The sequence below is a fragment of the Cebus imitator genome, unplaced genomic scaffold (assembly GCF_001604975.1).
Source record: "Cebus imitator isolate Cc_AM_T3 unplaced genomic scaffold, Cebus_imitator-1.0 Scaffold99, whole genome shotgun sequence".
NCBI classification, from domain to species: Eukaryota; Metazoa; Chordata; class Mammalia; order Primates; family Cebidae; genus Cebus; species Cebus imitator.
The window spans coordinates 6,339,570-6,349,577 of record NW_016107414.1 but is presented as its reverse complement, the minus strand read 5'-3'; the positions used below and the strand labels follow the sequence as shown (position 1 = coordinate 6,349,577).

The 10,008-nt window shown below is 43.1% G+C and overlaps 1 protein-coding gene across 1 annotated transcript in view; it reads right to left on the bottom strand.

Moving 5' to 3' along the window:
• RPIA (ribose 5-phosphate isomerase A) overlaps positions 1-10,008 on the bottom strand; it is a 59,388-nt gene that overhangs the window by 13,880 nt on the left and 35,500 nt on the right. Inside the window, exons 4-7 of the mRNA XM_017536546.2 lie at positions 5,341-5,400; positions 3,075-3,139; positions 1,999-2,067; positions 964-1,205 (exon numbers count right to left, since the gene is read on the bottom strand). Of these exons, the coding sequence (XP_017392035.1) occupies positions 964-1,205; positions 1,999-2,067; positions 3,075-3,139; positions 5,341-5,400 (436 nt within the window). The remainder of the gene's footprint in view (positions 1-963; positions 1,206-1,998; positions 2,068-3,074; positions 3,140-5,340; positions 5,401-10,008) is intronic.

Genomic DNA, 10,008 nt, shown 5'->3' with positions numbered 1-10,008 from the left:
AGGATGGTCTCGGTCTCTTGACCTCGTGATCCACCCGCCTCGGCCTCCCAAAGTGCTGGGATTACAGGCGTGAGCCACCGCGCCCGGCCTCTTACTTCCTTAAGTTACTCCATTCATTGCTCTACCTACGTCCTTAAGTTACTACCTGGCTAATAAGAAAAAGGGCAAGAAACAAGAGTTCAAAAGACAGTAAGAACACTAGCAGCAACGTGGCTTTCAAACAAGAACTCTGGCAGGGTCAAGGTCAAACAACTTCTCCATTTCGTGTTGCATTGATTTCATGCGCCGACAGTCTCAACGTCAGTCTGAACGTCAGAGCACTGTACAACCACTAGGAATAGAACTACAGTTTTTTTAAAAGTCACAGAAACACTGGGGACAAAATATATCAAAATAAAAATGTATCGGCATAGGGTAACAGATCTTTTCTATATCCTCCAAACTTTTTATGTAGTTACATATGTAACTCTAGTTATCTTTTGGATTACTGTCTTTGCTTAAGTTTAAAACGGGGGAAAAGTTCTGTGCAATCCACTTTAGAAGCTAAAGAGAAACATGAAAAATTTGGACCATCTGGAGTGTATTCCTGGGGAAGAGTTCACATACCCCAAGAAATTCTACTTCTTGTCACATTTAACCACAGAATGAGAGGAAAGAGGAGGGAGAAAAGAAGTTACATCATGGAACCTAAAAAACTTTCTGCTCCAAACAGGTTCCCAAAGCCAGTGTTTAACAGCTGCTAATCAGGGTGTTCCAGGCCTCAGGCACAAAGGTCAGATCACCTGACAATGTCAGAACCTGAGGGACACAGAAAGAATCATTCCCCTATCTTTACAGAGTAGATGCACTGTATTAAGTGTGGTCTTGTCTACATAAGTTTGAATACAGAAACTAACACAAAGACAATTCTCTAAAAATAAACAAATACATCAATTTAAAAATAAATAAATAAAACTCAATGGCCTGGTGAAGGCACAGAGGACCTAACTGGAAGAGAAGGGAGGATACCACACTGAAAACTTGAGTGCACCCAACACACCCCGGGCCCAGTCAGGCCACTCACAGCCTTGTTGACAGCCATTCGAAGTTCAACCACGCCCCCAAACTTCTGGCTCACAGCTCGGCTCACCGGGACGTAGGCCATTGGGATGACCTCAATGGGGATTCCCTTGTGCCACTGATCACCAAGATTCTTTGAATCTTTCCTGGAAAGGAGTCAAAAAGTACAATAAAAGTAAATAAGCTCAACAGTACAGGCAAACACCAAATTCAGGAATGGGATTAATCAGATGGTAGGAAGGCAAGGAAAGTGATCAAGGGCAGTAAACATGGGGCTTCAAATGAATTAGCTATTTCACTATATAGGAAAAGAGCTATCTGAAATAAATATGATAAAAATGTTAAAATCTGATATTGCAGGCTTGTGGGTATGTAGGTGTTTAATATTTATGCTTTTCCTGTGGCTATATTTTGCAAGTAAATACACACATACACATATTTGAAATTAACATGCTCAGCACAAGTGCTTTTGACCAGACTCCTTGAAGGAGCATCTGAGAGCCCAGTCCAAGACCATCAATGACACCAGTCACGTGCAGCAAACCCTGACCCAAGAAGAAGCAGGGCATGCTGAGTCACTGCTGATAGGCAGGGCACACCCTGCTTCATCTGAGGCTCCCTGTGAGGATCCAGTGAGTGACATGACACATGAGAGCATGCTCTGCTAACAGGGTGACAAGCTGTTTTCCCCCTTCCACTGAACACATGAAACAGTGCTAGAGATCCTGGCTGCAGATAACAGTGATGTAATTGGCAACATCAACCTTCAGCCTGGTAGCAGAATATAAGGTCTCCTACACACTGTATCAAGCCCTAGCCATCAGCCTCAGAGAGTCACAGTCCCTGCAGCGCTCCATTTCCTGTTTCACTAAAATGAAGATGAGGCTTGGGAGTCCAATCTATCTCGTCAGTTGGCAGTTCAGACACCAGAAACTGTACCTGAAATCAGCGATCACGATGAAGCGACTAGCATAGCCAGCCACAATCTTCTCCTGGGTTAGGCAGCCTCTGTGGATAGGAAAGAAGGAAATGAACACAGGAGTAAGACAAAAATCTCAGTTTGGGAACTAAGGTCAAATATAGGAATCCCAAATCCACTCAATCCTGACACTTAAAGAGAAATTTTAATTTTTAAACAGACAGCCCCAATGCCATCATGCTGCTGCCAGTAAACAGACTATAGAAGCATTACCCTGTGTCTAGGAGAAACCTAGAAAGCAGACAAGGTTCCCATTCAGGCAAGGCATAATTCCATCCAAATGCATCTGAGAGGAAGCACTGTGTTCAGGGAGACGTCAACTGAAGATGGCATGAATGGGAGGGTCTAGAAGCTGAGGAGGGCATGCTTTGGACAACCTGCCCTATAGACTATTTGCCAATAAGGGCGATGAAGTGGAGAGAGCCCAGAGCACTGAATCAGCAGATGTGGGTCCAGTTCTATCTCTAAGGTTTATCAGCTAAATTATCTCACTTCTGCAGTTGACAGAAAAGTGATTTTAAACAAATGCTGTATCACTCAATGGTCTGCTTGATTATAAGAACCAGCATAACAGGATTTCACCTTTTTCAACTCACCATTCCCATCACTTCCCAAATCAGCACTGAAGAAATACCCGATTAATGTTTCCAAAGGAACAAAAAATACCCCTAACTGCTCACAGAGGTTAGCACAGCTTTAAAGCAAAAGTCACACATGGGTATCCACAGACTTAACAATCTAGCCCAGTATAATTTTGATTTGCCTTAAGTTTTTAAAGTTTCAATCAACAAAAGAACACAGATCCACAGAGAATCCATTACGATAAATAACCTCACTAAAGAGGACCAGGCTGTCACTAAATTGCTGCTAATGACCAGAAATGCTGAGCTGGGTCTAAGGCCATATGCTATCAACATCCTAGGAGAAAGACAAACTTGCATATGTCACAGAAGCATTTGTTTATTCTGTATCCATATTGCTTTGCTAAAGATTAACTGGCAGATACTCTTCAGCACAAAAGCCCCTCAACACTCACCCGCCGCCCTTGATGAGATTGAGATCAGCATCTACTTCATCAGCACCATCGATGGCAAGGTCGATCTGTATAAGGGGAAAGTAAAGATACAAAAACCACTGGAGGAGAGGCTCTGTGCTAAGTCTGAGCATGGAATAGCTCCTCAGATACTCAGCAGCCCTATTAGCTAATTCCAGTACTCCCACTTAACAAATCAAGAAATTGAGCTGCAAGAGGTTAAGCTGCTCCACTAGGATCAAAGGGAAACAGCACAGGGCTTGGGACTCTAACCTGGTACAGTTTTTACCCACAAGACTATGTTCCCTCTTCTCGTTGAGGGGCTTCTCTATGGACAAGCTGCAGTTATTTAGAGCATGGATTTGCAGTGTGGTATCACCGCCACAAGAGGCAAATATTGGTCGTTGGTAGGGGAATAAAAAATCTTAGACATTACATTGAGTTTTGGCCCACCAAAGGGCCAATATAGTAATATCTGTGCTACTAAATTCCAATGAGGGTGAGGAAAATACCAAAAAAAAATTGATTCAGAAGTCTCTACTAACTGTGAGCAAACTCACAGGCAATTTCAACTGGACATCAGGAAGTTGATGTGTTCCTGAACTGGAAATTATTTGGGGCATTGCCACTAAGACCCCACTTGTCTGGGCTCAATTAAGAAGCTCCACCACAAGCCCCAAAGGCAGTTGAGGGGCAAACAAGTTCATCTAGCCTTCAAAATTCAAAATCAAGAAAGTGACACATTTCTCATCATTCATGGTATTCTGCATGGACAATGTAGGAACCCCAAGTACATTTTTAAAGACAGCAAGCAGTATGCAGGGTACAAATTTTATTCATAGTACAGTTACTAAATTGCTTGGTATGGCTGGCATGGCACAGGTATAAAAATACAGTTCCTACTGCAACAGGACTACTAAAGAAAAAAAAATAAATAAAATATATATATATATATATATATATATATATATATATATATATATATATATATACACACACACTGTTCCACATGGGTCACGCTTACTTCCAGACTTTTACAGATTCCGGCCTTTGTCTGAAGTTACAGCTGGCACTGCCCTCCCCAAGCCTGCATTAGCCCCAGAGCCAAGCTGCGCTGTGGCAATTCTCTGGGGTATGGAAAGTCGCAACCTTTTCCGTCTGGGCTCCAGGCCCACCTTCAGCCCAAACCACTCTCTTCACAGCTGCTGAACACATGATCAGCCTGTGCCCCTGACTCTGCCCACAGAAATCCTCAAGTCCTTCCCATAGTTCCTGCTAACCCCTGTGAGGCCCATGTGTGCCACAGAAATGTGGGTTACTAGGTCACCATCAAGTCTCAACCCCCAGACTGGTTTTCCAGGTGCCATTAAACTACCCCACTTTTCCTATCCCCACCAGGCACCAATGCAGTCCATTTACTCTGTCCTATCACCCCAGCCAGTCTGAGCAATGTCCATACACTCACACACCCACGTGGAGCTGTTCCTGTGGTTCCCACCTACCACTCTCTGGAATGTTCTCTACTGCCTTTGCCACTTGGCCTTTACAGCTCAATTCAAACTTTACCTCTTCCCATGAAACTCTTCTAACTAGCATTAATCTAGAATAGATGTGTCTGAGTTCAAATTCTGATTCTGTCACTTAAAAACTGTGGCCTGAGGAGTATGACTTACCCTCTCAATGCCTTTTTCACATCTATAAAATGGGAAAATTATGGTACCCTATCTTTAAGAATACTGGAGATAAAACAGTTTAATATGGGTACAGCAATTAGAAAAAGCTGGTACATAATAACAGCTCAGAAAATGCCAGCTAGGGTGCATGATGCTGCTCACCCTCACCAACTGCAGTCTCCTCTGGACTGCCCCTGTGTTAGTCTTTACCACAAAACTTACCATGTTTTCAAATGTCCATGGCTGCCTCAGATGAATCTTCCTTACCTCCACTTAGGGGCAAGCTCCATGAGCTGTCTCACTCTTATACCTCTGTACAAAGACCTCAAGAAGCCCTCGATGCAGCCCTGGGCCCACTTCCCTTCATTACATTCACACTGACCCCTCATGGTTAAACCACAAGAAACGTGGTAAAAATGAACCACCTCGGCACTTGTGACCTCAGCCAGAATTAATACTCAGGGTCCTAGGAGAAAACTTAATACAACTGACATTTTCCCTAGATTTGACAAGACATCTGGAACCCACAAACAAGTGACAGCTATGAAAAAATGGAGAGAAACACTCAGCAGTCTGTCTCTGAGTGGTGATCTTACCTCTGGGTGTCGATCCAGGTCACTAAGGGTCAAGCCATACTGCAGGATGAGCTGACGGGCCTGTGGAAGACAGGGAAGGGCAACAATGATCATTTACTTGAGCTCATGGCAAGGATTCTCAGAATTCTTTTGGATTTAAGTGTTCCACGTCCTGCCCAGGCTCTCTCCCAAAATCCAGCATGGCCCACCAAGAGGTAGGAGATCTAGCCCCATGAATGGTAAAACTAACTGCTGATTAAACCTGGGAGCTGGAAAGAGGCAAACAGCACAGCAAGGACTGTGTTCCAATGCAAAGCTAAGAGCTCCTCCTCAGTGACTCACAACAAAAGAGAATGCCATGGCATCCTAAAGCTTCTGGCAAAACAAGCGTGACAAAAAATTCCTAACATAGAACCAAATCCACAAAATATCAAAAAAGCTTTTTTTTCTAAACTTGGGATAATCCAGGTCAACAAAAAAACTTTTAAAGCAATCCAATGGTACAAAAAAAAAAAAAGACTGAAGAAGATCATTATGAATTGACATGGAGTGATTTCCAGCCCATACTGTTAGGTAACTATGAGGAAAAGAATACATACATTTAAAAATGCCAGAATCCAGAGGAACTAAGTGAGAAAGTCCGCAAATTTAGCACAGTGGACTGTGAGAGATTTAGGATGTTTGTGAAAAAGTCAGCCCCACTGACTTTATAATTGTGCCTCTGAGCTAACCTTTTTAAAAAGGTGACAAAAGGGGAGAGTGGTGGTTACAGCCATCACATGGCTCTGAGCAGGATTCGTGGCTGGAATATAGGTCTCAAACCTTCATGTTTGAACACCCAAGTCCCAGTGATGCAGGTTTATGTTTGTGTCATTGCTTATAATGTACAGAAACCAAAGGATGGAGAACTTTTTTGGAAAGACATACCTCCACAACATTTTCCAATTAAAATGAAAAGCACCTGAGATTAACAATCAGCAGGTACAGGTTCTAATCTTAAATGAGCCAGCCCTGTGACCCCTGGCAAGTTTTCTCATCTAAAAAAAGGTAGAGACAGATGAAATGACCAAGGCCAACCTTCCAAACTAAAATCCTAAGACTGTAAGACTAAAGCATAAAGATCTTGAAAATTATAACGTTGGATGGATCCTGATTCAAACAAACTAAAAAATATATTTTTAAAGGATAAGACAATAGAAAAACTTTGAGCCCCAGATTTGATGTTATTAAAAATTATTGATGTTATTAGAAATTACTGCCTTTTGTTAGTATTGTGATGTTCAAAAGACTCCCAATTTTTCAAAGAGACATATGAAATATATTTAATGAAATGATATTATGCCTGGAATTTGTTTTGAAATAAGAGGCTGGAGCGCTATTTAGGTATGGATGAAACAGGATTGGCTGTGAACTGATAATTATTGAAACTGGAAGCTGAGTATACGGAAGTTCATTTTATTGTTCTCTCTTTCTAAACTTTGAAATTTTCTGTAATAAAAAGCTAAAATAAAATGCTGGCTAAGCCAGTTTAAAAAAAAAAAAAAAAAAAACATCATTTTGTACTCGAGAAATATATACTGAAAAGGAAAATATCCAAAACAGTATTGCTAGATTATTTCTTAATTCTTAGATTCCTCCAAAAGTACTATTAGAACTATGCAGCCATTAAAAAAAAAAAAAGGAGATCATGTCCTTTTCAGGAACATGGATGGAGCCAGAGGCCATTATCCATAGCAAACTAATGCAGGAACAAAAAACCAAATGCCACATGTTCTCCCTTGTAAGTGGGAGCTAACAGAAGGTAACAACACACTGGGGCTGACCGAAGGAGAGAGAGTGAAGGGTGGGCGGAGGGAGAGGATCAGGAAAAATAACTAAGTGGGTACTAGGCTTAACACCTGGGTGACAAAATAATCTGTACAACAAACCCCCATGACATGAGTTTATATAACAAACCTGTATATGTACCCCTGAACTTTAACGTTTAAAAATATAAAATAAAAGTAGCATTAGAGAAACCTAACTTCAGATCTGAGACTATAAAAACATTGGAAAGTGGCCTGAAAGATGGCCCCAATAATCCTCACCTCCTGATATTCATCCCTTTGGGTCATCCCTTCCCACGCTGTCCCAGAGTTGGTCTGTGTGACCAATGGCAGGCACAAAGCAGAGGTGATGATATGACGCTTCTGAGATTAGTTTATAACACTGCAGAGGGAGGGAAGGGGTAAGGTTGCAGAGGGGCATACTTCTCTTTCTCTCTCTCCTCTCTCACATGGGGTATTTAAGCCAATCGCTAACACATCACTAACAGCTGGGCACTGTGGCTCATGCCCATAATCCCAGCACCTTGGGAAGTCGAGGTGGGTGGATCATTTGAATTTAGGAGTTTGAGACCAGCCTGATCAACATGATGAAACCCTGTCACTACTAAAAATACAAAAATTAGCTGGACATCACGGTGCCCACCTGTAATCCCAGCTACTCAGGAGGCTGAGGCAGGAGGATCACCTGAGCCCAGGGGGTGAAGGTTGTAGTGAGCTGAGATCGCACCAGTGCACTCCAGCCTGGGTGACAGAGTGAGACTCTGTCTCAAAAACAAAAAAAAACCACATTGCTAACTAAAAATGACATTTTAAAAATAGCTGTCATGTCCTGGACAAGGAGTTGGCTCTCCTTCCCCTAAAAGGCACATTATCTCTACTTCTTCTCTACCATATACTTACATGAATGTAGCATTAATTCTTTGAACATTTGTGGCATGCCAGGCACCACACTGGACACCAAAGATAGTAACACACACTCTCTGTGCACAAGGGCCTCTGTATTCTTATATAAATGTGTATACCTTAAATTGGGGGTGTCCAGTCTTTTGGTTTCTCTGGGCCACATTGGAAGAGCTGTCCTGGGCCACACATAAAATACACTAACAATAGCTGGTGAGCTAAATAAAACACACACACACACACACACACACACACGTCAATGTTTTAAGAAGGTTTATGAATTTGTGTTGGACCACATTCAAAGCCATCTTGGGCCATGGGTTGGACAAGTTTGCCTTAAATGATCATTACAACCAGTTGAGCTATGCCTCCTCACCACAACCACCAGCCAGCAACCCCAGTACCTGACCAAACCTGACCAAAGCCTGGTTGGTGAGCACTGTCTATTTCTGCAGCTAGGAGGCCCACTGTGCTTCCCTTGCATATCCCCATAGCCCCACCCTCAACTTCTGCAAGCCCTGGGATTCTCCCATCTTCCCCAGCAGACAATAAGCAACACCTGAAGGGGAGCATCTGTACTCCCTTAAAACAGTTCTGTGCCCCCATTCACAACACGGGGCTCAGGAATTCTGCCAGTTTGTGAGGATGAACAACCAAAGTCTGGGCCCCTGTACAACGACTTCAAGATCCCACTAAGACGGGACACTTTAAGTCTGTTCCCATCAGCAAGTTCTCCAGTTCTCCCTTCTCCCCACCTGTGACTTGCCTCCCCGCAGGACCTCTTTGAGTGGACGTGCAGCTCTACAGAGAAGATTACAAATGGCAATAGCCTCATCCTTCCTGTTAGGTTGAATTGTGCTCCCCCAAAAAAAGACCTATTGAAGTTCTAAGCCTCAGTACTTCAGAATGTGACATTTTATGGAGACAACGTCTTTAGAGAGGTAATCAAATTCAAATGAGGTCATTAGAGTAAGCGCTAAATCAATATGACAGGTGTACACAGAAACAAATGTGAACGTGCAGGCAGAGATTAGGGGGATGGGCCTACAAGCCAAGGAATATCAAAGGAACCAGCAACCCACCAAGACAGTTAGGAAGAAGGCACAGAACAGATTCTCCTTCACAGTCTCGGAGAACCAATTCTGCCAACACCTTGATGTCAGAGTGCTAGCCTCCAGAACTCTGAGACAATACACTGCCGGGTTTTTTTTTAAGCTATTCAGTCTGTGGAGCCTTGCTTTGGCAGCCTTAGCAAGCTGATGCATGGAGTTCAACAAAAAACGTGGGGTTTTAACCCACCACTGGCTCAGTGAGCATATGCAGCACCTGGTGCTCCACTGAGCTGCATCTGCTAGACACCAGAAGCTTCCAATTGGCAAGCAAAAGGATCTCTGGAGTGTGCTGAGTAAACACCCCTGCCTGCCTCTTCTGACCAGAGCTCTGGAAAGTGCAAGGGAGCAGGAAAGCTAATGATTAGCTTGTGATTCTGAAGCAAGGCAAGAAGCAAACCCCACAGCTGGTACCTCTAAACATCTCTTGTGATTAGGGACAGTGGCACATGGGAGGCTAGCGGTACTTCTGTTTTCCCTTAATTTCACCATAAAACCTGAAAATGTAGTTTTATTATTTCACAAAATGTAGTTCTCAGGTTTTAGAGTGCTGACATAGCAGAAGGGTAAACATTTTCCCTTCTACTACCTAATCCAGGTAGAATTGAAGGCAGAGTGAGCAATAAATACTATTTTTGGTTTAAACCAGTTCTGGCTTTCCAGTGCTTTACCTTCTTCCTTACCTGCCACCTTTAAAATTAAAGACCTTGGGCCGGGCGCGGTGGCTCAAGCCTGTAATCCCAGCACTTTGGGAGGCCGAGGCGGGTGGATCACGAGGTCAAGAGATCGAGACCATCCTGGTCAACATGGTGAAACCCCGTCTCTACTAAAAATACAAAAATTAGCTGGGCATG